The sequence below is a fragment of the Symphodus melops genome (assembly GCF_947650265.1).
Source record: "Symphodus melops genome assembly, chromosome: 4".
Taxonomy (NCBI): domain Eukaryota; kingdom Metazoa; phylum Chordata; class Actinopteri; order Labriformes; family Labridae; genus Symphodus; species Symphodus melops.
Genome location: NC_136694.1, coordinates 994 through 28,134, shown reverse-complemented (window position 1 = coordinate 28,134; position 27,141 = coordinate 994). Strand labels below are relative to the sequence as shown.

The 27,141-nt window shown below is 49.7% G+C and overlaps 4 protein-coding genes across 5 annotated transcripts; all 4 read right to left on the bottom strand.

The window, feature by feature from the left end:
• Positions 1-440: 440 nt before the first annotated feature.
• Positions 441-1,769, bottom strand: LOC306823124 (dynein regulatory complex subunit 4-like). 2 transcript variants are annotated; one of them, XM_079342496.1, is made up of 4 exons: positions 1,496-1,769; positions 1,317-1,397; positions 1,024-1,233; positions 441-604 (listed from the first exon to the last, which is right to left on the bottom strand). In XM_079342496.1, exons 1-4 carry the CDS (start codon positions 1,529-1,531, stop codon positions 560-562), a joined length of 372 nt encoding a protein of 123 aa, XP_079198622.1. In that variant the 5' UTR covers positions 1,532-1,769; the 3' UTR covers positions 441-559. The 2 variants fall into 2 exon arrangements, with proteins under 2 accessions (XP_079198622.1, XP_079198623.1); XM_079342497.1 differs by having other exon boundaries at positions 1,024-1,227; positions 1,496-1,768.
• LOC306823053 (dynein regulatory complex subunit 4-like) lies at positions 1,727-3,748 on the bottom strand (the record flags this gene model as incomplete). The annotated part of the gene is made up of 7 exons (XM_079342418.1): positions 3,616-3,748; positions 3,384-3,464; positions 2,701-2,898; positions 2,426-2,626; positions 2,274-2,328; positions 1,995-2,185; positions 1,727-1,870 (listed from the first exon to the last, which is right to left on the bottom strand). The coding sequence occupies exons 1-7, from the start codon at positions 3,616-3,618 to the stop codon at positions 1,727-1,729; spliced, it is 873 nt and encodes a 290-aa protein (XP_079198544.1). The 5' UTR covers positions 3,619-3,748.
• Positions 3,749-12,088: 8,340 nt separating this feature from the next.
• On the bottom strand, positions 12,089-22,526 carry pcif1 (phosphorylated CTD interacting factor 1). Its single transcript, XM_079341547.1, has 16 exons — positions 22,433-22,526; positions 20,248-20,403; positions 20,027-20,151; positions 19,801-19,926; positions 19,583-19,716; positions 19,341-19,495; positions 18,353-18,500; positions 18,198-18,281; positions 18,013-18,112; positions 17,773-17,932; positions 16,833-17,002; positions 16,671-16,757; positions 16,397-16,581; positions 15,363-15,456; positions 15,077-15,252; positions 12,089-14,813 (listed from the first exon to the last, which is right to left on the bottom strand). Exons 2-16 carry the CDS (start codon positions 20,369-20,371, stop codon positions 14,474-14,476), a joined length of 2,208 nt encoding a protein of 735 aa, XP_079197673.1. The 5' UTR covers positions 20,372-20,403; positions 22,433-22,526; the 3' UTR covers positions 12,089-14,473.
• A 2,417-nt stretch (positions 22,527-24,943) lies between these two features.
• Positions 24,944-25,531, bottom strand: LOC306823052 (haloacid dehalogenase-like hydrolase domain-containing 5; the record flags this gene model as incomplete). The annotated part of the gene is made up of 2 exons (XM_079342417.1): positions 24,944-25,184; positions 25,354-25,531. Coding segments are annotated over 2 exons (376 nt in total), but the record flags the coding sequence as incomplete, so codon positions are not given.
• Positions 25,532-27,141: the final 1,610 nt, after the last annotated feature.

Below are 27,141 nucleotides of genomic sequence, written 5' to 3'. Positions count from 1 at the left end.
CCTCAGCGAGAGGCCTCAGACTGTGCCGGTTGGCGGAAACACATCAAAAACCACCATCCTGAGCACCGGGGCCCCCCAAGGCTGTGTGCTCAGCCCCCTGCTCTTCACGCTGCTGACCCACAACTGCACTCCATCCTTCAGCAGCAACCACATTGTGAAGTTTGCGGACGACACAACAGTGGTCGGTCTCATCTCCAACAACGATGAGACGCACTACAGGATGGAGGTGGGCCAACTGGCCACGTGGTGCAAAGACACAATGAGTCTGATATTCAAACATCAGGAACGGAATTCAGGCTTCAGAAGAAATGAAATATCCTGATGAGCGCCCCCTGCTGTCAATAATGTCTCATTAAGATGATCAGGTTTTGAGTTCCTGGAGGCTCGTCAGTGTTCCCTTCATGCATCATGTCCTGAAAACATGCTCAACGACTTTCTGAGAGACTTTCAAATCAAATGTTTTATTGTTCAAATGTTTCTCATCTCTGCCTGTAGAGGGCAGCGTGAGCTCAGAGCATGAAGGATGAACTTCCTCTCAGTGTCACGGCTGCTTCACAGTTCACTTGAAGTCCTTCCTGGTATTCTGACTGCGGACCAGATTTACCTGAGAGCAGAGAGTCTGATAAGAAAAGTCTGGTACACACGTCGCCTCTGTCACTCGTCAGCACGAGCAGCTACATCATCACAAACACTCTGTCAGCAGGAGGTCTGCAGGTATTTCCTGCCATGGATTCTTTCACGACTGGAGTGGGCAAACAGAACAAACAGGCATGCCGGCTGTTGCCATGGTGATTTCAGACACTGTCCTTCAATTTTCATGCAGACAGAATTTGGAAAAAAAGCCCTTACGTCGACCAATCGGCACCAAGGTCCTGCTCTCACTGTGCAAGTGTGTGCAGGCGGGAGCAGCTGATTGGCTGGTGGCGCTCAGTGTAAACTGCACCAACCACGCGCCTGTAATCAGAACACGAACACGGCCGGCTTCTCCAGATGTTTCTTGAAGTTGTGTGAATTCAAACCAACCTCCCCTCGGTGCATCAGCCCTCGCAGGGCGGTTCGGTCCATGTGAGAGGCCGAGAGCACCGAGTCCATCTGAGCCTGAGTCTCCTCCAGAAGCTCCGTCAGGTCTTTCACAGTGTCCTCCAGCTGCTGGTCTTTCAGACGTCTCCACTGCTGCACGTCCTGAAGCTTCTGGGGAAAAGTCTCTTCCAGCTCGTCCTTCTCCGTCTGAACCTGTGTGACATGAAGACGGGAGCAAATCAAGCCAAACACCCGCAGCTTCATAAAGCTGAGTGACGCTCGCTGTCGTCTTTTACCTGCTTTGATTTCTGCTTCAACTCCTCGTTGTCCTTCTTCAGTTTGCTCAGCTTCTTCAGAACGAGCGTCTCGGAGTCATCCTGTTAAAAGCAGCCTCACTGAATCAGCCTGTGGCCACCAACACGTGTGACAGAATCCTCAGCATGAGCACAAAAAGTCAATCAATCAAATCAATCACCTTTGTCTTGGGGAACAACTTTTCTTTCTTGATCATTCTTTTCTCGATGGCTGCCTCCTTGGCCTGGGCTTCGGAGAGAAGCTCACCGAGACGTTTGATCTCCTTCCGGACGGCGAGCTTTTCCTTCTTCCTCGCCTTTTTCTTGGCCTTCAGTTGATCCGTTTCTCGTTCGCTCGCCTGAAACGAGAAAACCTCCTCCTCACTCCGTGTCTGAGCGGGAAACAAACGATCTCAAATGAACGCGTGCAGGGAGAAGTAAGGGGAGCGGTGTCGCTCATACAGACTGTCGTCATAGAGACGGGACAACGCCGTGAACTTCTGCTCCGCACGCCAACGCTTCATGTCAGCGCTCCTGAGCACACGACCAGCGCCTTCCTACCGTGAAAGAAGTCCAGGTGGTCACGGGACATTTCAACAAGCGTCTTTAAACTATTGGATGGAGCCGATGAACGATGGGATTGTTGTGAGGAGGTTTTTGGCGTCTGTGTGATGTTCATACCTGGAGTTCGTCCGTGACCTCTCCCTCTATGATGAGATGATGGATCTTGGCCATGTCGTCTCTGTGGTCCTCTGAAAGGTCGCAGATGTGGCGCTTCCAATGAGCTTCTGTCTCCGTGACGTGTTGCTTCTTCTGATTGTCCATCTCTTGATGAAACAGCTGCAGCTTTTCGTCACACGAGGCTTCAGCGTCTGCGTGCAGAACAAGGAAGAAGTGACTGTGGTCCTGTTGGATCACGAGGGAGCGGGATGTGGCTCGCCGTCAGAACTCCATGCCTACCCTTTAGTTTCTTCTCCCAGCAGCTCCGTGTTCGGGTCACTTCTTCATCGTGGTTCTGCTCGGGGAGAGAAAAGTCGTGTTTGCAGCGCTGCGGCGTGAAACGTCTCACGCCGTAGGAATGCAGAGAGAGAGAATATGTTTGGACTACGAACCAGCTGGAGCTCCTTGATGACGTCGGTGATGTCGCGCTCCTCCGTGTCCAACGCCGTGTTTCTCATCGCCTGGTGCAGATCAGTCTCCACTTGTTGTTGACCTTCGTGCGCAGCATCAGTGGAGGCCGAAGCGTCTGCCTTTAACTCAGACACGGTGTTCTGATGTTCACACAGCAGGTGCTTCATCTTCTGCTTGGACACCTGGAGAGGACAACATCTTCAAGCGTTTGATATTTCCTGTCCATGTCAGATGATCGTGGTCGTCAGTAACTCACCTTGATCTCTACTTGGTGCTGCCTCTCGTCCTCCTCTCTCTCCTTCTCTGTGTTCCTCAGCTCAGCCGTGGCCACCTCCAGCTTTCTCTCTGTCGTCTCCTGAAAGCTGCAGATCTGGACCCTCTCCCGCTGAAAGTAGTTCCTCTCCTCCCGCTCTTGATCCAGCTCCTCTCGCAGGCGCACAATGTGCTCGTCCATCTGATATACACAGTTCAGCCCTTCAGCATCTGATATCTGCTTTATTTATCAATTATACAATCATTTGGCCACCTCACTGTTACGACGGGAGGAAGCAAACATTCTTCAGTTTATCCCAACAAATCCGATGAAGAAAAGCTTAAAGTCTGCCCTTCTCTCAGACTCTGCTCCTCTCTCTTCTGTCTCATGTTCATTCTGTTTAGAGTTATATTCCTGCACTGGTGACGTACATTTAGTTTGTTGGTATAGGTCACATTTGTCATGTTTATTTGAATTCTTTGTATTCAGGTTGATGGTGTGTATGGGAGTAAGGAGGACAGACAGCTGTCAGTCTTTGAATTTCACTCAGGACCAATCAGGATTGTCTTCTTGTTTTTGCCCATAAATAAAAAGCATTATTATACAAAATATCTATCAATGTGCATTTGAGATGTAATATCATCTTTTCATTGCTGTGTTGCTGAAATGTGCAGAATGTGATGAACCTGCTCCCTGCTCAGCTCGTCCTTGGTCAGGCCGTCGATCATGAAGGGCGTCTTGGCCTTTGGAGGCTTCTTTTTGGGAGGCTGTGAAATAAAAACACGTCGTTTCAGTGTCTCTTTAATGAGATCATGACAGAGAGGAACAAACAGGAGCTAACGTTAGCTTCTAACGGCTATCAATAAAGATGATCTATATCCTAATCAATAAAATAATCAATATGAAAGCTTGACTCACCATGGTGTGTTGTGCGGAGATAACGGGGACAGATAGCCGGGGAAGGTGTCGCTCTTTTCAGTCAGCTTGAACGAGAATTAACGATTCAAAAAGTTCACTTCTGTCGCGAGTCTGAAAACATGAAAACATGAAAACATGAAAACATGAAAAAATGCGCTGCCATGGCAACGCAAGCACGCGGTTGCTGCGCGACGAAAAAGGAGCGACTTTTTTTTCTTCTTCTAAACGTTTTTTTAATCATCCTGAAATTATTAAGAGACTTAAAAACAGCAGATGAATATAATGTAAAAGTCTTATTAAAATATTGAAGTGTAGAAATCAAATTAATGCTCTTTTTATTTGATAATAATGTAACGGTTCGTGTTGTAAAGTCAGTAGTTGATAATGTGTTCATAATTCCGATTATGTGGAGAGTCAGTGAATGCACCAGAGAGCACGCGGGGTGAGAGAGTTGGATTGTTGCGTTATGTGTTCTCTGCTGTAAACGGCGTGGACAGTGACCGGCTTATTAAAAGCTGTTATTTGAACGCTCTCGTCGTCCTTTAACGCCCGGACGGACGCTACAATGGTGTCAGAAGTAAAACTACGGAGTTCATTAGCCGCTAGCGTTAGTATACCAGCACGCGACCTGAAAGGAAGGAGGAGGTGACGGACAGCGACGATATGTGGAGCCGTGATGCGGACCACATGGAGCGCCTGAGACAATCAGCCAGGAGGCCAGCTGCCGATGCCGGGTTCGGCTCCTCAGGTGGGGAGGAGCACGCTGGCGCCAAAACGTGCGACTCTGCGCGGGCTACGAGCCGGCTCCAGGTGAAAACGCCAAAGTACACCGGTAAGGCGGACTGGGTTGCCTTCCATGCCCAGTTTGAGCTGCTGGCACGTGCCATGGACTGGTCTGAAGCAGGTAAGGCACTCCAGCTTGCCCTTTGCCTCACTGATGACGCGCTGGCATGCTTGTTGCTGCGTAGTCCGGCTGAGAGGGGTGACTACGGGGCTTTAGTGGGTGCCCTGCGGCCAGCCTGGGGTTCTGCGCTCTGAGCTGTCTAACCGACAGAGACGGCCGGGGGAGCCGCTTCGTTTGCTGGCTAACGACATAGAGACGCTGGCGAGGAGAGCATATGCCCACATGCCTGCTGATGTGCAGAGTGAGCTAGCCCGGGACCAGTTTGTTCGTGCCATAACACCCAGGGAGCTGCGTGTTCAGACCCAGCTGGCGCACCCCCGCACCCTGCAGGAGGCGCTGGAGTTGGCGTTGGAGAGGGAGATTATTGGAGGGCCCGCAGGATGTGACCATAATGACGGTGGACCTGCTGTGAGATCTGCGGTTCAAGTGGATCCAGGTCAAGAGAAGCCGGCTTGGGCCACTGAGTTGACTGAACTGGTCCGGGCCGTGTCGCTGCAACCACTACGCAACGATACCCGCCCTCGTCGCAGCCCCCCTGTCTGTTGGGTGTGTGGTCAGGTTGGCCACATCAGCGTGAGGTGCCCTAAGCGGGCTGATGATCAGGGAAACGGCCCAAGGTCTGCGTAGACGGGACGATGCAGACCCTTGCCCCTGTGTCCCGCATTGCCCCGTGTACGGACAGCGGAGCCCAGCGGCACAGACGGGGGAACCTGGCTCCACTCCCTCCAGAAGCAGATGACACCATTGAGTCTGCAAGGGTGGTGGGCTGGACTCACTCGAGCGACTTCTGCCATGTCCCTGTTACCTTGGCGGAGACCCAGCGCATAGCCCTTGTTGATACGGGCTCCACTGCGACGCTGGTGAGACCGGATGTGATCCCAGCCGGGACACGGTTGGAGCCTACAGTGGTGAAACTGCGTACGGTGACTGGTGAACTGACCCCGATGCTGGGGAGAGGGAGGGTGGCTATCCGGATAGGGGGGCTTGTACTGGACTTTGAGGTGTGGGTTGCAGCAGTCCAGGACCCATGCATCATAGGACTTGACTTCCTGCGGGCTGCTCACTGTGTGCTAGACCTGGGGAGGAACACACTGGCTTTCCCGGGGGGCTCCACTGTGAAACTCGTGCACCCCACACCGGCCCTGGGTTCACAGCTGGAAGCTTCAAGAGCTGGCGTGATTAATTATCGGCCCGAAGTGGCACCCTAAGCTCCCGCTCTCGCCCCTGAACCCCCCTTCTCCTCTGCCCCGGTCGGACTGGCTGCAGAGAGGGAGGCTCGGGAGGTGGAGCTCTGCACGGAGGAGGGGCACAACCCTGTGCTTGGCGAGGATGGACTAGTCTGTAGAGCGGTGCAGATTGTTGGGTCATCAGGATGGAGAGTGCATCAAGAGCAAGATGCCGATCTCCGACCAGTGCTGCTGTGGGTGGAGTCCGGAAGGAGGCCCTATCGGAATGAGGTCGCCGGGTGCTCCCCTGCCACGAAGGGACTCTACGAGAAGTTTTAAGCTCTCCGACTTAAGGACGGGGTACTTCAGAGAGCCTGGAAAGTGCCAGCTACAGGAGGGGAGAGGTGGCAGGTGGTGGTCCCCAGAGCTCTGAGAGAAGATGTGCTAAAGGTCTGTCATGGCACGGCTGGAGTGCGGCATTTTGGAGTCTCAAAGACCCTTTGCCGGGTGCAGCAGAGTTTTTACTGGGGCCAGCTCAGACGGGACGTGGAGGACTTTTGCCACCACTGTGACCTCTGCACATCGCGTAAAGGCCCCCCCGACCTATCCCGCGGCCGGCTTCAACGGCTGGCTGTGGGAGCCCCGATGGAGATGGTTTTTGGTTATCCTCCAGACTCACCAGCAGTTCCGCAAGGGCAGGAATACGCCAGGAGGCTCCAGGATAGGATGGAGTCAGCTCCTGCTTTTGCCCGTGACCAGCTTGGGAAAACAAGGATAAGGCAAGAACGTAACTACGACCTGAGGTCCAGGGGGAAGGACTTCAGGGCTGGTGACTTGGTGTGGGTGTACACCCCGAAAAGGAAGAAAGGACGGTGTCCAAAATTAGTCTGTCATTGGGTGGGGCCCTGTGAGGTGTTAGAGAGGTTGGGGGAGGTCGTGTATAGGGTCCAGCTGCCCCCTAGAGGGAGACAAGTGGCTCTTCACAGAGACAGGTTGGCCCCATACAGAGGGGATGCGCGGCCACTTCAACACTCCAGGACCCCGACATCCCCTTGACTCACCTCCTGCACAGCAGCTGGATGCTGCAGGGGTGACGACTCTGCCCTGGAGACGGAAAAGGCCCCCGGGTCGCCTCAGGGACTTTGTTTGCGATCCCTCGGGGCGAGGGATTCAGTAAGGGGGGGACCGGGTTATTAAAAGTGACCGGGTTATTAAAAGCTGTTATTTGAACGCTCTCATCGTCCTTTAACGTCCGGACGGACGCTACAATAATTAAAACACGTTATTGGGCAGACAGTATCAGACGGAGAGATTTAAGTCATCTAAAACAAACAGTTAAATCAAGTGATTGATACTGTACTTTACTTGCTATTGGTGAGGTGCATGCTGGTCCTCTACCTGCCTCAGCTCAGGTGCCCACAGTGTTGCTCAAATCTAACAAAGACACTAAACGGACTAAACATATACTGAGCCCGAATCCAGTCTACATGAAGAAAACGAGTTGAAGAACGAAACCCACATGACTCCCAATTCTATTGAATTAAAGAACAAATAAAAAGCTCCTACAAACATCCCATCAGGGAAAGAGCTTCTCCATACTGATGGATGAACCATTTCACAAACATCAAAGCTATTAACAAGTGGTGCTCTAATTGTAAAGGCCAATAATTTGACTCCTTTTAGTTTTCGTCTATGGAGGAGTTTGGGTGCTTTTATTTTGAAGGCTTCCTTTAACTGGAAGTGCGGTACAACGGTAGTTTTGGCAACGAAGAAGAGTAAAAGACGTTGATGGAGAGTAAGAAGTTAAAGAGTACAGAAACATTGAAGAAAACAGCGTTTTGGCATCAGTCAGTTAGGGAACAAGGTTGGTACAATTACATAAAGAATATTTCAGGTATGTAAATGTTTATTGCAAATGTATGAAATTCTATAAAGTTAAGGAAGGAAATGAATAAGCTGCTCAGTTAAAACACGTTTGTAATTATTGTTAGTTGTTACGTTGATGAATGACACCGACGGACATTAAAGGCATCACCAGTTCTGGCCTTCTTCATATTGACTGGGTGCTCCACTAATACATTTAAAAAAAATGTCAGCTTCACATGACTGCACACCTTTCCATTAAAACACGCCTCCATTCATCCACCCACATTCATCTCATTAGCCAATAGAAATGATCCACCACTCCCCGCCTAATTAGAATCCGTCATTAGTATGAGTGCCAGTCGACATTGACAGGAAGTGTGAAAACAGTGGTGCAGGAGAAGACTTGTCAGACGTGACTTCTTCCAACAGAGCTCACTGCTTCTGTTCTCACGTCCTCATAAAGACGGTCAAAAGGTCAAAGGTCGCTTCTGGTCTCTTAAAGGGTCTTAAATGAGACGTTTAATGTGCGAGGCGGCGTGCGGCTCGGAGCTGGAGCACTTTTTCTGCAGCTCTGTTTCAGTGTGAACGACCTCGACGCCTGCTTAGTTTGGAGCTGGAACTAAACTCAGTGTTTTAGTTCAGAGAGGATTCAAATCCTGGATCTGCTAAATGAGTGTTTAGCTGAAGATGGACAAAGTCAGGATGTCTGTGTCACTGAAGTTTTATAAATGTATTTAATATCAGCCGTGTGGAGTCCCTGCAGGCCGTGTAGAGTCCCTGCAGGCCGTGTAGAGTCCGTGCAGGCCGTGTAGAGTCCCTGCAGGCCGTGTGGAGTCCCTGCAGGCCGTGTGGAGTCCCTGCAGGCCGTGTGGAGTCCCTGCAGGCCGTGTGGAGTCCCTGCAGGCCGTGTGGAGTCCCTGCAGGCCGTGTGGAGTCCCTGCAGGCCGTGTGGAGTCCCTGCAGGCCGTGTAGAGTCCCTGCAGGCCGTGTAGAGTCCCTGCAGGCCGTGTAGAGTCCCTGCAGGCCGTGTAGAGTCCCTGCAGGCCGTGTAGAGTCCCTGCAGGCCTGAAGTCAGCAGGCTGCACAGAAAGAAATCCTGACTGAGAGGTTTTTATGAACCAAACATTATTTCTGGAATGTATTGATCTAAAAGGTGGACAGAGTCAGGAATCAGGGTCGTGATTGTGTTTGAAATGTTCAAACCTGCCGTGATCAGGTTTGGTTGTTTAGTGATCAGGTTTGGTTGTTTGGTTGTTTAGTGATCAGGTTTGGTTGTTTGGTTGTTTAGTGATCAGGTTTGGTTGTTTAGTGATCAGGTTTGGTTGTTTAGTGATCAGGTTGTTTAGTGATCAGGTTTGGTAGTTTAGTGATCAGGTTTGGTTGTTTAGTGATCAGGTTTGGTTGTTTGGTTGTTTAGTGATCAGGTTTGGTTGTTTAGTGATCAGGTTTGGTTGTTTAGTGATCAGGTTGTTTAGTGATCAGGTTTGGTAGTTTAGTGATCAGGTTTGGTTGTTTAGTGATCAGGTTTGGTTGTTTAGTGATCAGGTTTGGTTGTTTAGTGATCAGGTTTGGTTGTTTAGTGATCAGGTTTGGTTGTTTAGTGATCAGGTTTGGTTGTTTAGTGATCAGGTTTGGTTGTTTAGTGATCAGGTTTGGTTGTTTAGTGATCAGGTTTGGTTGTTTAGTGATCAGGTTTGGTTGTTTAGTGATCAGGTTTGGTTGTTTAGTGATCAGGTTTGGTTGTTTGGTGATCAGGTTTGGTGGTTTAGTGATCAGGTTTGGTTGTTTAGTGATCAGGTTTGGTTGTTTAGTGATCAGGTTGTTTAGTGATCAGGTTTGGTTGTTTAGTGATCAGGTTTGGTTGTTTAGTGATCAGGTTTGGTAGTTTAGTGATCAGGTTTGGTTGTTTAGTGATCAGGTTTGGTTGTTTAGTGATCAGGTTTGGTAGTTTAGTGATCAGGTTTGGTAGTTTAGTGATCAGGTTTGGTAGTTTAGTGATCAGGTTTGGTTGTTTAGTGATCAGGTTTGGTTGTTTAGTGATCAGGTTTGGTTGTTTAGTGATCAGGTTTGGTTGTTTAGTGATCAGGTTTGGTTGTTTAGTGATCAGGTTTGGTTGTTTGGTGATCAGGTTTGGTTGTTTAGTGATCAGGTTTGGTTGTTTGGTGATCAGGTTTGGTTGTTTAGTGATCAGGTTTGGTTGTTTAGTGATCAGGTTTGGTTGTTTGGTGATCATCTCCTCCTGCACACCCAGCAGACTAAGATAGAAACAACATGGAGTGTTGTTTAGCTGGCGGCGCGAGCAGTCGCCCCTCTCTCTCCCTAGAACGGTGTTTTCACTTTTCTCTTACTTTGGAAAAACTCAATTACAGCCACAAGTTTCTACTGGACTCAAACAGTAATGACATTTATTACCGGAATCCCTAAAACAACAGCTTCAAACTTTGGGATTACTTTGCGAGCCAGTTGACTCCCTGGAGAGGAGACGGAAATGCAAACGGTGCGAGCGAAAACAAAAGAGAGGTAAACATGGAGGCATAAAAGCGAGGCTCGCTAAAATGCCCTACAGGAGCGCTCTTCAGACTCTTCTACGGGCTGATGTCAGATCTTTGGACAATAAAATGGACCACATAGAGCTGATGAGAGCTGCACACCGCGACGTTAGGGACGGCTGTGCGTACATATTCACAGAGACATGGCTGAACGAACACATCCCGGACTCCGCCGTTCAGCTTGAACAGTTCACATGCTACCGTTCGGACAGAATCCTTATTAAAGGAGGAAAGAAGAAAGGTGGTGGAGTCTGTGTCTACATCAGGGATGCTTGGTGTCGGGATGCAGCTGTGGTATGTAAACACTGTTCACCGCTGGTGGAGTTTATGATCATAAGGTGCCGTCCTTTCTATCAACCGAGGGAGATTACAGTGACCCTGCTCGTCGCTGTGTATATCCCCCCCGCTAACAACAACGCTGATAGAGTCGATGCACTTTGGGAACAACGCCATCAGTGAGCAGCAGACCGCCCACCCAGACGGATTTTTCATCATCGCGGGGGATTTTAACCACGCAAATCTCAAGACGGTTTTACCCCACTTCCACCAACACATGAACTTCCCCACAAGAGAAGGTAACACCTTAGACATGATTTACACATCTGTTAAAGGTGCTTACAAGGCGTCACCCCGCCCCCAGATTGGCTACTCTGACCACATCAGTGTAATGCTAATGCCAGCTTACAGACCCAGGGTTAAAGTCACCAAACCGGTTCTGAAGCAGGTATGTGTGTGACCAGAGGGGGCTTCTGCTGCACTGCAGGACAGACTGGGAGATGTTTCAGCAGGCAGCCACCTACAACAACCACACAGACATTGAGGAGTACTCTGACACTGTTACGTCCTACATCGGCAAATGCATTGATGATGTCACCACCACCAGAACCATCACCACCCGGGCTAACCAGAAGCCATGGCTGACAGGAGAGGTACGCGGGCTACTGAGGGCCAGGAACATGGCCTTCAGAGCTGGGGATGCAGTCGGCCTGAGAACAGCGAGGGCCAACCTGTCCCGTGTCATCAGGAAAGCTAAACACAGCTACTCACTTAAAGTAACCAGCAGAGACGCGCAGAGCCTGTGGCGTGGTATCCAGACCATCACGGACTACAAACCCAAGCCACAGACCTGTGACAACCACACCTCTCTGCTGAACGACCTAAACTGCTTCTTTGCCAGGTTTGAAGCAAACAGCAGCATGCCCGCACAGAAGACCACCCCTCCTCCCCACGACCAGACCCTGTGCCTGACTGCAGCCAGCGTGAAGAGAACCTTCCTGCAAGGCTGCAGGTCCAGACCACATCCCTGGCCGTGTGCTGAAGGACTGTGCAGAGGAGCTCAAAGAAGTCTTCACAGACATCTTTGAGCTCCTCTGAGGCAGACTGTTGTTCCAACATGCTTCAAAACGACCACCATCATACCCATTCCAAAGAAGCCATCACCATCCACTCTCAATGACTATAGACCCGTTGCACTGACCCCCATCATCATGAAGGGCTTTGAAAGATTAGTCATGGCCCACATCAAATCCTCCCTCCCCTCCACCCTAGACCCCGACCAGTTTGCATACCGGGGCAACAGATCAACCGAGGATGCAATCTGCTCTGCTCTTCACCCAGCCCTCACCCACCTGGACTCCAAAGACTCCTCCGTCAGAATGCTGTTCATAGACTTCAGTTCAGCATTCAACACCATCATCCCTCAGCAGCTGATCGGCAAACTGGACCAGCTGGAGCTCAGCACTTCCCTGTGCAACTGGCTGCTGGACTTCCTCAGCGAGAGGCCTCAGACTGTGCCGGTTGTTTTATTTTATTTACCTTTTCTTATCTACGTTGCACCGGGGGGAAAGAAAAGAACCTTGAATCATTGGAGGGTTTGTACACAGACTAGAGACACGTTGGTGTTAGAGGAACATGGAGGATATTTATGTCAGGGTTTTAAACAGTGTTGGATGATGATGGACGCTCATAAAGACAAGAGGACCGCTGTGTAGGTGGGCTGATATATTTTTACTGGCAGAGTGAAGCTGCAGTTTGTCTGCAGGCAGGATAAAGGACAGACTGTATTTACATTCTCCAGCTGTGAAGACCCCAACACAAACATGGCCGCCGCCTTCATGGCTGTGCAGCGTCGCCACATTAAACATGGTTTCAGATTCTCCTCTGGTTTCATAAACTTCATCGACTCTGACGAGTTTAAATTCAGCAAAGACAAACGACTGGAGGTGTTTTCTGCACGTTCTTCTTTTCAAGGCCACGTGACAAATCAGACGAGCGTGAAGGCGTGCGGCGTGAGCGCAGCCTCACCTTTAAATCCTTCAATAACAAAACTATTAAAAATAACCTTTGACCTTTCCCCAGTCAGAACATCAACATGTGGAATTACAGGTTAAAAACATTGTCTAAGATACGATGAGACTTTAAAACCACGACGACGAGCTTCCAGCATGAAGTCAGTGTCGTCTTTCCTCGGGGAGAAGTTCGGAGATATTTCTCCCCGGAGGAAACGCTCAGTCGACCTTTCGTTGAAGTGATGGTTTCAGCGCAGGTCGTTAGAAACCGGCGCCATATTTTCCCTACTGGCATTAATCATGTACTCTATAATATACGACAGTTAGCTACAGAGCAGCCTGGAAACAGCCAAACTATCGACCTTCAGCACTGATAATGACCTTGAACATGACCTTTGATGATATGAAACATCTCCAGTTTGTTTCCTTTGCTTCACTTAGTGTGATTGACGAAAAAACAACCCAACTGATTACAAAAACAACTGTCACATTAGCCTAGCTTAGCATAAAGACCCAGTACAATGCTAGCTTAGCCAGCAGACGTTTGACTTTCCCCTTTTTACTTCAGGAAACAAAAAAAATCTGTTTTTCAAAACAATTAGAATATTTTCTGTGATGCAGCGACACCGCCCAGCATGAAGACTTCGCTTCAACATAAAATAAAAAAACACATTCAGGAACAAGAAGATCATTTAGAGTCCAAAAGGTTTCATGCAAAACAGAAACAACCCATAAAAAACAGAATCAGCTGAGGATTATAAAAATAACGTGGAGGAGTTTTCTGCTGGTTGGATTTTACCGATGCATACACACGTCTACTTTACATACAAGATATAGATTTTTTTTTTTTTTAATAACACTTTGGTTTAGTTTAAAACAAACTATTATAAGCGGTATCATACAGAGAACAGATCTCAATTTTTAAAAAATGTTAAATTAACCAAATAAAAAAACATTTAAATTCGTTTTTCAATCGATTTAACAGCAGATGAGGAAAATAACATCAACAGACTTCATATCAGTTTGACTGTACAGTATGTACACACGGAGACAGACTCATCTACCAATCAGAGAGCAGGCTGTCAGCTGTTGGAGTCAGGTTATGAAGTGTGACACGCCACGTTTGCTTTTTAGTTAAAACAAAAAGAGCATTTGGATGAAGGCTGGCGTTTATAAACGTTAACCAGGAAATAAAGGGAAACACTTCGTGTCACGCTTCAGTTCACCTGCTCGTCTCCAACAGCTCCATCCTTCGCCACACAACAACGCCATCATTCTGCTGATCACACTTCCTGTTTGATGATGGGGGGCGTCTGTCTTCGCTGGCCAGTCCCAAGTCTGACTCCGCCTCCTTCCTTTAGTAAATATGAACATACTGAGAAGGCTCCGCCTCCTTCCCACAATCCATCTCTGACCGATGAGGTTTATCCATCTGAATGGCCACAGAGTACTGAGGAGGCGGAGCCTAAAGAGGGACAAGCGCCAATTCTGTCTGACAACACAAAGAAGGACGAGTCAAATAGAAACGATAGCTGCCATATCAACCAATCACCAAGCCCTGTTGGTGTGGGAGCCAATCAGAAGTCTAGTGACATCACAGATGACATCACAGGCAAGTTAAGAAGTTTTTATTGCTGGAGCGCCAACATTTTGCCACCTGCTGATTTACGTCACCAACTTGTTGGCTGCCTTGTTTGTTGCTAGGCAACAGGAGCAGCCACACCTGTACTTGAATCAGCTGCAGGTGAAAAAAAAAGCTCCAGGTGCTGTGATGTCAGAGCTTCGACCAATCAGAGGAGCTGATGTGAAGGATGATGAGCCAGAATGAGAGGGACAAAGTGACAATGTAATAGATGACTTCATCAGGTTTTAAAGGACTGCTCTGACCCCGCCCCTCCTAGCGGCGGTCGCAGAACAGCATTGTGGGTAAATGGACAAATGCTGCAGGTGTGCTACAGGTGCTGGTGAGGGACATTTTGGACAGACAAGACAACGATCAGAAAAACTAACACTTTAAAACAGAAACATCTTTAAACAACTCTTGAATATGTGATGGGCGTGGTCACAATATAAGCCCCGCCCTTTTTACACAGCAGCCACCTTTTCTTGAGGACTGCTGCTGCTGCTGCTGCTGCTGCTGCTACTGCTGCTGCTGCTGTTGTTGCCGTTGTTGTTGTCATGGACAACAGGTGTAATCACACCACTCGGCGTCTTATCAGCTGCCTTGGGGGCGGAGTCTTTGTCTCCAGGAGCCGTGTTGGCGGGGCCGGGAGAGGACATTGAGGTTGTGCGGGACGGCGAGGGGCGATACGCAGCTGTCAGCTCGGCTAACCGCTCCGCTGTCGGACCCCACTTTGCAAAACCAGCGTCGTTCTGAAGGAAGAGCACGGACGTCCCGTGGACCGCCCGGTAGTACATCTCCTCTCTGAAAGCACGCACACACACACACACACACACACGCACGCACACACACACACACACACACACACACACACACACACACACACACACACACACACACACACACACACACACACACACACACACACACACACACACACACACACACACACACACACACACACACACACACACACACACACACACACACACACACACTTTAATGTAGTACAGTGTGCTTCCCCACAGTAGATGGAGCGGTGGCGGCCTTCAGGAGACTCTCGGTACCTCTTGCAGAGGTGTTGGCTCCCCGAGCGGTACTCGTGTTCGTAGGCGGTGACGCTCAGCTGGTGACGGAGGAATCGACTTGCTTCCATGCGGGTCAGAGCCGGGGTCGGGGGATCACGCCACTCCGGGACGAAGACGATGAAGGAGAGTGGCTCAGAGGATTTATCTAAAAGCTCCTGAGAAGGACAGACAGACGTGATGAGCTGGAGAGGACTTAGTCCAGACTGGTTTCAATGGGGATGAACTGGTTCAAACCAGCACAGTGTGGTGCGAGCATTGGTCTGACCTCGAAGTGCATCACCATGGCGTCCATCAGCTCTTCACAGAAGGGCGGGTTAGCTTCAAACGAGCCGCTGACCGGACAGAAAGACAGGAACGGCCTGAAGACACAAAACGCCATTTATACTAAACCAATCAAGTTCTGACCATTCTGTGTGTGTGTGTGTGTGTGTGTGTGTGTGTGTGTGTCTGTGTGTGTGTGTGTGTGTGTGTGTGTGTGTGTGTGTGTGTGTGTGTGTGTGTGTGTGTGTGTCTGTGTGTGTGTGTGTGTGTGTGTGTGTGTGTGTGTGTGTGTGTGTGTGTGTGTGTGTGTGTCTGTGTGTGTGTGTCTGTGTGTGTGTGTGTGTGTGTCTGTGTGTGTGTGTGTGTGTGTCTGTGTGTGTGTGTGTGTGTGTGTGTGTCTGTGTGTGTGTATGTGTGTCTGTGTGTGTGTGTGTGTGTGTGTCTGTGTGTGTGTCTGTGTGTGTGTGTGTGTGTGTGTGTCTGTGTGTGTGTCTGTGTGTGTGTGTGTGTGTGTGTCTGTGTGTGTGTGTCTGTGTGTGTCTGTGTGTGTGTGTGTGTGTGTCTGTGTGTGTGTGTGTGTGTGTCTGTGTGTGTGTGTGTGTGTGTCTGTGTGTGTGTGTGTGTGTGTGTGTGTGTCTGTGTGTCTGTGTGTGTGTGTCTGTGTGTGTGTGTGTGTGTGTGTCTGTGTGTGTGTATGTGTGTGTGTGTGTGTCTGTGTGTGTGTGTGTGTGTGTGTGTGTCTGTGTGTGTGTCTGTGTGTGTGTCTGTGTGTGTGTGTGTCTGTGTGTGTGTGTCTGTGTGTGTGTGTCTGTGTCTGTGTGTGTGTATGTGTGTGTCTGTGTGTGTGTGTGTGTCTGTGTGTGTGTGTCTGTGTGTGTGTGTGTGTGTGTCTGTGTGTGTGTGTGTGTGTGTGTGTGTGTGTCTGTGTGTGTGTGTGTGTGTGTCTGTGTGTGTGTGTGTGTGTCTGTGTGTGTGTGTGTGTGTGTGTGTGTGTGTGTGTGTGTGTGTGTGTGTGTGTGTGTGTTACAGCCGTCTCACCCTCTGGATCCAAAGAAGCAGTCAGTGTCGGGGAAGGCGGAGCCAAACTGTTTGAAGTAGCAGTTAAGTGGCGAGGCGAAACACTCGAAGGAAACGCCAAACTGTCGGTTTAACGCCTCAAACACCGGCACCGGCAGCGCCCCCTGCAGGCCCGTCCCCTCGTTAGCGCCGCTGCCAAACATTGACTGGACACACACACACACACACACACAGAGGTGAGCGGAGCCAGGGGTGATCAGCTGATCTGTGATTGGACAGGAGACAGACAGCTGACCTGGTATCTCTTCATGAGGCACCAGACTCTGGACAGGAACCTCTCAAAGCGCGGGTCGTCGATGCAGCTGTACCGATACAGCAGCTCCTGGACACAGCGACACACGGACAGTCAGACGTGAACAGACGCCACCTGACGGACGGCGGGGAGGCGGAGACTCACCAGTTTGCTGAAATGCCCCCTGTTGACTTTGACCATCTCTCCTTTGAAGCGTAAACACGCCACGTCGTTCTCAAAGTGCAGCTCCACCCGCGGCAGGGGGGGCGAGGGGATCGCCAGACGCACCGGGTAACAGTAGACCAGCCGGGACTGCTGGGGGGACTCGCTCGCCTCTGAAAGACACACACACACACACACACACACACACACACACACACACACACACACACACACACACACACACACACACACACACACACACACACACACACACACACACACACACACACACACCACGTGAGGACAGGAGGACGCCTGGGGGGTCCTGCAGCAGGCTTGGCTGCGTGCTCGCCTGTGTGTGTGTGTGTGTGGGGGGGGGGGGGGGGGGCTGCGTGCTCACCTGTGTGTGTGTGTGTGGGGGGGGTGGGGGCTGCGTGCTCACCTGTGAGGGGGGGGGCTGCGTGCTCACCTGTGGGGGCGGGGGCTGCGTGCTCACCTGTGGGGGCGGGGGCTGCGTGCTCACCTGTGGGGGGGGGCTGCGTGCTCACCTGTGGGGGGGGGGGGGCTGCATGCTCACCTGTGTGTGTGTGTGTGTGGGGGCGGGGGCTGCGTGGGGCGGGGGCTGCGTGCTCACCTGTGTGTGTGGGGGGGGGGCTGCGTGCTCACCTGTGGGGGGGGGCTGCGTGCTCACCTGTGTGTGTGTGGGGGGGGGCTGCGTGCTCACCTGTGTGTGTGGGGGGGGGGGGGGGCAGCGTGCTCACCTGTGGGGGCGGGGGCTGCGTGCTCACCTGTGGGGGCGGGGGGGGGGGCAGCGTGCTCACCTGTGGGGGCGGGGGGGGGGCAGCGTGCTCACCTGTGGGGGCGGGGGCTGCGTGCTCACCTGTGTGTGTGGGGGCGGGGGCTGCGTGCTCACCTGTGGGGGGGGCGGGGGCTGCGTGCTCACCTGTGGGGGGGTCCTGCAGCAGCGTCAGGTGGATCTGCCTCATGCGGCGGCTGTACTCAGCGGACAGCTGGTAGATCTTGGAGCAGATTCCCTCCACGGAGTCTTTGGCGACGGCGGTGACGTGCGGACCGCACTGCTGCCTCAGGTGCTCCAGACGGTCCTGCAGAGACGAGACAGGTGTTAATGATGGGAGAGCGGCGTGCTGATACCACGTGGTTAAAAGGAACGCCTGATAATCACCATGTAGTCCTCCTTGCTGGCGGAGTGATCTCGACGCAGCCAGCTCATGGTGTCTTCAGCGTTCCACTTCACCACCTTCCTGCTCTCCGGACTCGCATTTCTGCAAACATGAATAAATAACCGTCACGGCTCGCTCGCCGCCAAGCAGCTGAAGATCCACGCCTGATAAAACGCTTTCAACCAACCGGGAGTCGATCATCTTCTTGGCCGCCTCGGCGTATCTGAACAGAATCTTCCGAGCCTCCTCTTTGTACTTAATGCGGGACAACCTGAGAAACAGAACAACACGCTACAGCAGCCAGCCAATCACAAGCGTTCTCACACTCTGAGGGTCACGCACCTGATGGGAATGTCGTTCATGACCTCTCTGAACATGGACGGCGAGATGACGGGGTCACAGTCACTAGGCAACAAGGGGTCGTGACCTTTGTCGATCACCTTCCTCTCCAGAAGCCAGCGGTTGAAAGACTCTCGCGGCGGATCGATACCTGGCGAGGACAAACATTCAGCTGGTGAGCGTGCTGCTCAAGCGATGGCATAAGCTCCGCCCCCTCCATGTTAACAGATGGGACACGAGATGAATTATAAAATCAGAATACTCTTCAGCTCGACCGTGTTTGAGTCACGTTCACTCTGATTCCACTACGGCGTAATATTTGGATCCGCCCACGGCACAGCGAGGGCGCCACACAGAGGCGGAGTCATGCACGTGCTATCTCTCCTCTGTAAGGCCTCCGCAGCGTTCGGCTCGGCACCACGGCACAGGAGCGCCAATACAGCGGCGGTCTGATCACGTCCCCGTGTTCACGCTAAGACACGTAGATCTAAGTTATGTGACGATAGAAAAAGATGATTGACAGCTCTGTCGACAAACGAGGCTCCTGCCACGACATCCTCCATTGTTGTAGTCCGTCGACTGGCACGTGGCCGCGGCCTGGAAGCGTAGCGAGCGTGCGAGAAGTTCAGCGGACGGATTTCTAATCTCAGTTTGTGCAGAAACTAAAACTACATCTCATCTTAAGAAGTCTGTGTGAAGATGTGCAGAGTCATCTTCAGCCCGACGGAGTCGCCGAGGAAAACGCCGGCGTGTAAAGGCGAGTCATTGTTTGGGGAGCTAACACTCTGCACACGCTCAGTTCAGCCAGGGAACAACATGTGAACCGAACATCATCAACATCTGAGGCGGTCAGGTGGGAGCTCTGGACCGCAGGGCATGGAACGACCCCGGTGGCTTTTATCCAATCAGAGAGCACAGAAGACGTCAGCTGCTGTCAAGTTAATCTGTGAGACAACAAACGGCGTGGAGGGAGCATGTGGCGTGACGCTACCTTCTCTCTGGTGACACAGCTCGTGGTAGTGCTGCCGGAGCTTGGTGACCAGCTGGGCTCTCTGCAGTTCGACCTCGGGGTGGGGGGGCAGGTGGTTGGCGGGGGGGTGCTCTCTGACCACAGCGTTGGTCTGGATGTCCAGATCCCAGTAGATCCTGCAAACAATCACAACAAGCACGTTGAGGAGGCGTCAGTGAGAGCGCGGCTGCAGGCGCAGAGCGGGAGCACGCCGCCGTACTCACACAGCCGGTCTGTAGGGCGCCGGGGCAGGACTGGGTGTGGTGGGTGCTGCTTGTGGAGCCTGTTTGTCTTCAGGTGTGTTGTTCCAGGGTTTGGCCCCAGGTGTGCTGGGAGAGATGGGCGTGGTGGGCTCCACCTGTAAACGAAGCACAGACGGACACGTCAGCAGGATGAACAGCTGACGGCGGTCTGAGCTCAGCTGCAGGGGGGCCGTTCATACCTTGGCTCGCTTCAAGCTGATAGGCCCCGCCCCCTGCTCCTCAGAGATCCTCCTCTTCCTCTGACCATTACCCAGGTTAGCGTCTCCGCCCTCCGCCGGCGCAGCGTTCAGACCTAAAGGGTCAGACTGAAAGCAAACCGACGGACTGGTTAAAACCGGTTTTTACTGACCCCGGTACCAGACAAATAAAACCGTCAGCTTTAAAGGAAACGGGGAATGAACTCACGATGACATCATGCTGCCCCAGCACTGGCACCTCCCACAGACTCTGATTGGTGAATCTGTTGAAATAATACGGTCGATTCTCCCTCCGAGACCAGCACTTAGACCACCCAGCCTGGACCAGCTCATCTGTCAGAGAGACGGGGGAGAGAGACGGGTCAGCATGTGGACTAACCCGGACCAGCTCAACTGTCCCGCTCACAGTGTAGAGACACGCAGGTGTACCTGGAAGTTCAGGTGGTTTGGTGGTGGACGGAGAAAGGGGCGGGCCCTGAGAGACAGCGGGCACAGAGGGAGAGGGCACCATGGCCGCCTCCCCCTTCACCGATCCCTGGCTGTCGTTGGACATCTCACGTGTTCGTTAGAATGACATCGACGTGCCTGGAAGGAAAAACAGAAAGCTCACTGTTTACTGAAAGACGAGAAAACAAAAACTCAGTCTGTAGGGAACTGGAGGGTCCAGGTTCAAGTCCTGACATGGCCCAAGGTGCCCTTGAGCAAGGCACCTAATTCCCCAGCAGCTCAGGAGCTCTCTCTGAGTGCAGCCCCCCCCCCCCACACTCTGAGACCTCTCCATTAATGCGTGTGTGTGTGTGTGTGTGTGTGTGTTCATTAAACAGAGTGTCCTGGCAGGATTAATAAAGATTATAATAATTAATCTGCCAGTAAATAACAGACACAGTTCTTATAAAAGTGATAAACATTAAATGTAACATGTTAAAACAACTTCATAAAGATAATCAATAATAATCAATAATAATAATAATAAAAGGCTGAAGATTTGAACTGGTCCTTTAAAAGGTGTTTTCATGAGTGTTCTGGCTTTGAGCGCCCCCTTGTGTTCTCATCAGACTCTGACAGTCTTTGGATTCATCGATGAGATAAAAGAAGAGAACCGGTTTGTCCACTTAAAGGAGGACGCTGACGTCTCACTGCTGGACAAGTGAAACTGAAGACAAAAAACTCAACGTGTCCCTGAACTCTGTTTGGAGCTCAAACCCGACCAGGAGACGGACGCTGCTTTACAAAGAAAGTCATCCATAAGAAGACTTCAACATGTCAAACACGTCAGTCTTTAAATGAACACGTCTCTAACATGACTGTCAATCAAAGAGGTGTCAGAACATCTGAGCGGTCCCAGAGTGTGTCCTGCTCCACACGGCTCCTGTGAGGCTGTGTGTGTCTTCAAACACTGATGTAAACACACACACACATCAGGTAACAGCATGAGCTGAGGCTCTGCTTTGGTCAGCACATTCTGCAACGACAGTAGGGGACTTCCCTAAGGGGGCCCTATCTTTGACATGTCTTGTTTTGATGTGCAGAAATGCTATTTGTTGGTGTTGGTGTGGAAAGTTTGTTGATGAAAGTCGATAAATAAAGATGAAGGATGATGGTGATAAACGCTGGTTGGAGGGCCTCTAATTGATTTTTCCCCGGGGCCCCAACAGACTCCACTTAACCTGAGTGACAGCTAATGATTTAAACTGAGTTAGAGTCCGATCGGCTGGTTTATCGACAGGAGATTAAAAAGCAGGGCCGTAAAAACGACAGACTGTTGGATTAGTTTCTGTTTTGATTTCAGTGACGTCTCTCTGACCGTCATGTTTTTACTCTTATTAGAATAATGTGCAGCTGAAGCGACTCAGACACTTTGATTTAAAACTGATTAATTGTGATGGACACACATTCTCCTCCGTCCGTTCAGTCACAGTTTGTCCGATCAGCTTCGGTGACAGCACGAACCGGGCCGACCTGCTCGGTGGTCCGGACTGGACCGTCTGCGGCGGTTATTCAGAGTTTGGATGTAATAAAATTAATCGATAAACAATTAAAAACACAGTCTTTGTGATCACACGGTGAGCAGACAGCGCAGTGTCGGTACATTTTATTACATTTAGACCCTTTATTTCACATACGCAAAAAAATGAGCGCTATGGTTACACGCATGCGCTGACGGGATTTCCAAACAAACACGGAGGAGGAGAAGCGCGAGGAGGGGGCGCGAGGGGGGAGGACAACAAAAAGCCGCGGCTGCTCCTCGGGAGCTCGCGCAGAAGACACGGACACAGCAGCGCTCGGTACCGGGTAGCAGCGGGGCCGAGCCGGGCTTAAACCATCTTAAAACACAGAAATGTAATCGACCCGTCTTTTTACGTTAGTTTATTCCACCATTTAGCGCATTTCGCCCTGTAAGCACGCTGAGCGACAGCTGCTGTTTAGGCGCCACTTCTCATACAAGATGGCGGACACGCCCCTGCCACAGCGCTGCGAGTCCTGTACAGTGTTTCTATCTTTTATTACAAACTCAGCCGCCAAGCGCGCCGGAAATCCGCTTCTTTTGAACGCCGAAACCTTCAGCCACACGTCGCTGCCCTCCGAGCTGCTGCGCGGGGCCGCCTGCCCTTACCTTGACCGGTTAGGTAGCAGAGAGTCTCTGGTTCTGTCCGTTTGTTTCGGGTCCTCCGCTCCGCTCCCTCCCCGCCTGCTCAGACATCTTTACAGGGACGCGGAGTGAGCGACTGCGCATGCGCCGCTGTTACCCCTTTTCCTTTTCCGGAAAGTCCTTTCGGAGCCGCCATGTTGAAGAGGTCAAACAGGCAGAAATCACCTGAGACGTTGCAAAAGTCAATTCCTTACCCCATAATTGATATGTTTCACTTATTGTTGATATAATTATAGAGGCACTTTATAAAGGCACGACACCCTGAGAGTGCTCTGTGTTTCTGTGTTCAGACAGGAGAAACAGCAAAGTCCAACAGGCTGAACATTTATAACTCAAGGAATCAATGTCAAGTTTAAATGGTTTCATGAACGTTTTTACACATTCTCAGTTACCTGATGATGTGTTCTCCAAAAATATGTAAAATAATTAAAACACACATTTGACATTTTTTATTATAAATATGCACACGGTTTATGGTTTAATTCCAAATTCAGTCATTGATTGAAATTAAGATGAAATGAATGTCTAAAATATTTAACATGTAAAATTACACACACCAGTAGCAGTAGTTGAGTTTACTGTTTGGATGCTGAGCTGCAGCGTTGTCACAGCTATTCCTCCTGGGATCCTTACAACAGACTTTACTGTACATAGTGACACATTGCAACACATCATAACAAGACAAATGCACACACACACACACACCAAGCTAGACAGTTATCCATCGCAACAACATTCATTCTGTATGCACAACGGAGCACTGAGCTCAGTTTCATTAGTAATTTCTCCAACGTGTCCATTGGAACGTACTCCTGGGCAACAGGTCAAGACTGGACCATGTTAAAGCCTGAATTAACTGTTCAAAATATTTGAATGTTAGATGTTTAAAACATCTTTTATTAACAGTAACAAGAATATAATTACTCATCTTAGCTATGACCCTTCTTATATGTTTTGTTTTTTAATACGCAATGTAAAATAAAACAAATAGTCCATGATAGTTCATTATTCCAGATTTTATTAGTCTCTTGCACTTGTTCAACAGACACATAATTTAAACAAAGATTTAAATGTGGTTATTGGTTCTCCCCAATCATAAGGCCATTTGTCATTCAGGAACAATTTATTTTTCCATATCCATCCAACCACTGACCGCAACTCCGAGTTTAAAACTGTTCAACTCAAGTTGTGAAAATGGTGTAAAGACAGCTTCCTCGTGGTCCTCCCCACCTCACCTTTTTAACGTCTGAGCAGCTCCTGTTAAACCTTTTGTTTAGTTCAATTCTTCTCTCCATCCAAAGATAATGCACGTGGAGAAAAGCCAGAACATTAGTGTTTTTATTTGTTATATTTGTGATCAATAAATGCTGCTCTAAAACAGAGCAGGACAGCTCACACCATTATTCCTATTGTCCTCAGCCAATCATCAGTCAGTAAAGGTGTGTGCTGCTCTATACACAAAAACATGAACACACCTGTATATACATATATATACATATGATATATGAATACGTTTCTACTCAGTGCTGAAGTCTAAACATGAATCTGCTTCCTGTCTGACAATAAAGTGTGAGCTTTAAGAGGACAGACACACGATCAGGACAAACCTTTTCTCTCTGAATGTCTATGAATGTGTTGATTGTATTAGTATTATTATTATCCCTGCAGTAAAGTTCACTTCATCGATCCGTCTACTCATCATCATCATAGCTAATAGTTCCAGCTGCTGTCTAACTTGTCTCCACTTTAATATGTGCATCCATCTTTAGCTGCTCGTAGTTTCTGAAATAAATAAAATAAAATAAATAAAATAAACTATAAGTATTGAATGTCTTTTTAGGCTGTTGTATTTGTGTTATCCGTTTATTTAGCACATAGTTAGATAGATGGATGGATGGATAGATAGATACTTTATTGATCCCGAGGGAAATTCAAACATGTTTGGATAAGGTGTGTGTGCGCTCCGTTACACACCGTGACCACAGACAGTGGGGGTCCCATGTCTGATTTTAGGGGTCACGACCTGAAAAGGGAACTCCTGTGTGTTGAAGATGTTCAAAATACCAACACATTTCTGTGAGATGATGTTTATTCAGTCTGATTCATTAGTAGTTAATTGGATTTCATAATAAACACTTTTTAATCATTTATCAGACATGCTGCAGTCATGTATTTACAGCAGCTTTCAGGGTTTTAAAAAAGACAAAAAGGTTAATAAAAAACATAAATATAATTATGAATAACATCAACAGGTTCATACAATCCCACGTGTCCAAACGATGCAGACACTTTTATTTCAACGGCAAAAACACTGAAGCTTTATAAAAATGTCCTCTGTGTCAGATCTTGAAATCAAAGATAAATAAAGCATATCTGTGATGGACTTCTGGTTCTGGATGACTTGGAGGTGGAATCGATAGAAGAATGTGAATAGTTTGATTCAGTGTGGAGGATTAAGATTCCAGCATCATGACTCTCCTGTGTTGTCAGATAACAGAGACAGGTGTTTGCACAGCGCTCAGGTGTAAGAGGTGGCAGTGCTCTCCCGCTGCAGCATCAGGTCGACTGCAGCCTCCACGTCCTCCACCACGTGACTGGGCTCCACCAGGTCTGGATCCAGGACCAGGTCCCTGTGACCATGGAACACCGACTCTGTGAAGGCAGAGCTCTGGTCGCTGGGCAGCGGAGAGTGAGGGTTATAGACACCTGTGCACACCTGAGGACAGGTAGAGGACATGGTCTTATCAGGGGAAACTGCACTTCTAACTTATAAAGATGATTGATTTTTTTTTAAAAATCATATTTAATTCTTTGCTTGTCAGATTTATCCACTAAACTTTATATGGTTATCTTCGGTTAAGGAGGAAGACAAATATCACTCCTACCAAAATAGACTGACACTGAGCAGCAGCCGACACCAGGTCCTCCTCTGGCACCGCCATCGTCACCTGACTTCCTGTTCCCTCAGCAACAAGTTTGGTGGTGGTTGTCATGGCAGCGTGCTGCTGAGCCAGGTACCGGTTGTACAGGTTAGCTCCATAAATGTCCGTCATCAGGTTGTCACTAGGCAACAAGAACAGCACAGCTCGGTCACACACCTGTGTAGGTAGTGTTTTAGGGTGACCCAGATTCCCCGGCAAATGTTGCCCATATGGTTACCTAGACAAGGGTTAACCAACAATGGAGATGGTGTTTTTGACTTGTTGGACACCTGACAGGGGAAAGTGGAGGGGGTGGTGTTGACTGTTTATTTACCCAACAGTGTAAAGTCATGTTGTCATGAAAAGATGGCGTCATGGACAGTTTTATAGGAGGTGTTAGGGACGGTTTGGTCACCTGATCAAAAAGGATGTTCTGGATGTTTTGGTCACTGAACAGAGAAGATGAATAGTTATCATTGTCATGTGACCAATAGTTTAGTCACATGACATGTAGACAGCGTTGAAGACAGTCTGACGGGTGGTGTTATGGACAGTTTGGTCACATGACATGTAGACAGCGTTGAAGACAGTCTGACGGGTGGTGTTATGGACGGTTTGGTCACATGACGTGTTGAAGACAGTCTGACGGGTGGTGTTATGGACAGTTTGGTCACATGACGTGTTGAAGACAGTCTGACGGGTGGTGTTATGGACAGTTTGGTCACATGATGTGTTGAAGACAGTCTGACGGGTGGTGTTATGGACGGTTTGGTCACATGACATGTAGACAGTGTTGAAGACAGTCTGACGGGTGGTGTTATGGACAGTTTGGTCACATGACGTGTTGAAGACAGTCTGACGGGTGGTGTTATGGACAGTTTGGTCACATGATGTGTTGAAGACAGTCTGACGGGTGGTGTTATGGACAGTTTGGTCACATGACGTGTTGAAGACAGTCTGACGGGTGGTGTTATGGACGGTTTGGTCACATGACGTGTTGTAGACAGTCTGACGGGTGGTGTTATGGACAGTTTGGTCACATGACGTGTTGAAGACAGTCTGACGGGTGGTGTTATGGACAGTTTGGTCACATGACGTGTTGAAGACAGTCTGACGGGTGGTGTTATGGACAGTTTGGTCACATGACGTGTTGAAGACAGTCTGACGGGTGGTGTTATGGACAGTTTGGTCACATGACGTGTTGAAGACAGTCTGACGGGTGGTGTTATGGACAGTTTGGTCACATGACGTGTTGAAGACAGTCTGACGGGTGGTGTTATGGACGGTTTGGTCACATGACGTGTTGAAGACAGTCTGACGGGTGGTGTTATGGACGGTTTGGTCACATGACGTGTTGAAGACAGTCTGACGGGTGGTGTTATGGACGGTTTGGTCACATGACGTGTTGAAGACAGTCTGACGGGTGGTGTTATGGACGGTTTGGTCACATGACGTGTTGAAGACAGTCTGACGGGTGGTGTTATGGACGGTTTGGTCACATGACGTGTTGAAGACAGTCTGACGGGTGGTGTTATGGACAGTTTGGTCACATGACGTGTTGAAGACAGTCTGACGGGTGGTGTTATGGACAGTTTGGTCACATGACGTGTTGAAGACAGTCTGACGGGTGGTGTTATGGACAGTTTGGTCACATGACGTGTTGAAGACAGTCTGACGGGTGGTGTTATGGACGGTTTGGTCACATGACGTGTTGAAGACAGTCTGACGGGTGGTGTTATGGACAGTTTGGTC

What these genes read in the sequence shown, in the direction of transcription:
- LOC306823124 (XM_079342496.1), bottom strand. Translation starts at nt 1,531, where the DNA reads ATGATCAAGAAAGAAAAGTTGTTCCCCAAGACAAAG. An exon ending in AGTTGTTCCCCAAGACAAAG is followed by an intron (nt 1,398 to 1,495) that starts GTGATTGATTTG and finishes TGCTTTTAACAG; the next exon opens with GATGACTCCGAGACGCTCGT. An exon ending in TGAAGCAGAAATCAAAGCAG is followed by an intron (nt 1,234 to 1,316) that starts GTAAAAGACGAC and finishes CATGTCACACAG; the next exon opens with GTTCAGACGGAGAAGGACGA.
- pcif1 (XM_079341547.1), bottom strand. Translation starts at nt 20,371, where the DNA reads ATGTCCAACGACAGCCAGGGATCGGTGAAGGGGGAGGCGGCCATGGTG. An exon ending in TCAGCTTGAAGCGAGCCAAG is followed by an intron (nt 19,717 to 19,800) that starts GTATGAACGGCC and finishes CTTCGTTTACAG; the next exon opens with GTGGAGCCCACCACGCCCAT. An exon ending in GCGCCCTACAGACCGGCTGT is followed by an intron (nt 19,496 to 19,582) that starts GTGAGTACGGCG and finishes GATTGTTTGCAG; the next exon opens with GATCTACTGGGATCTGGACA.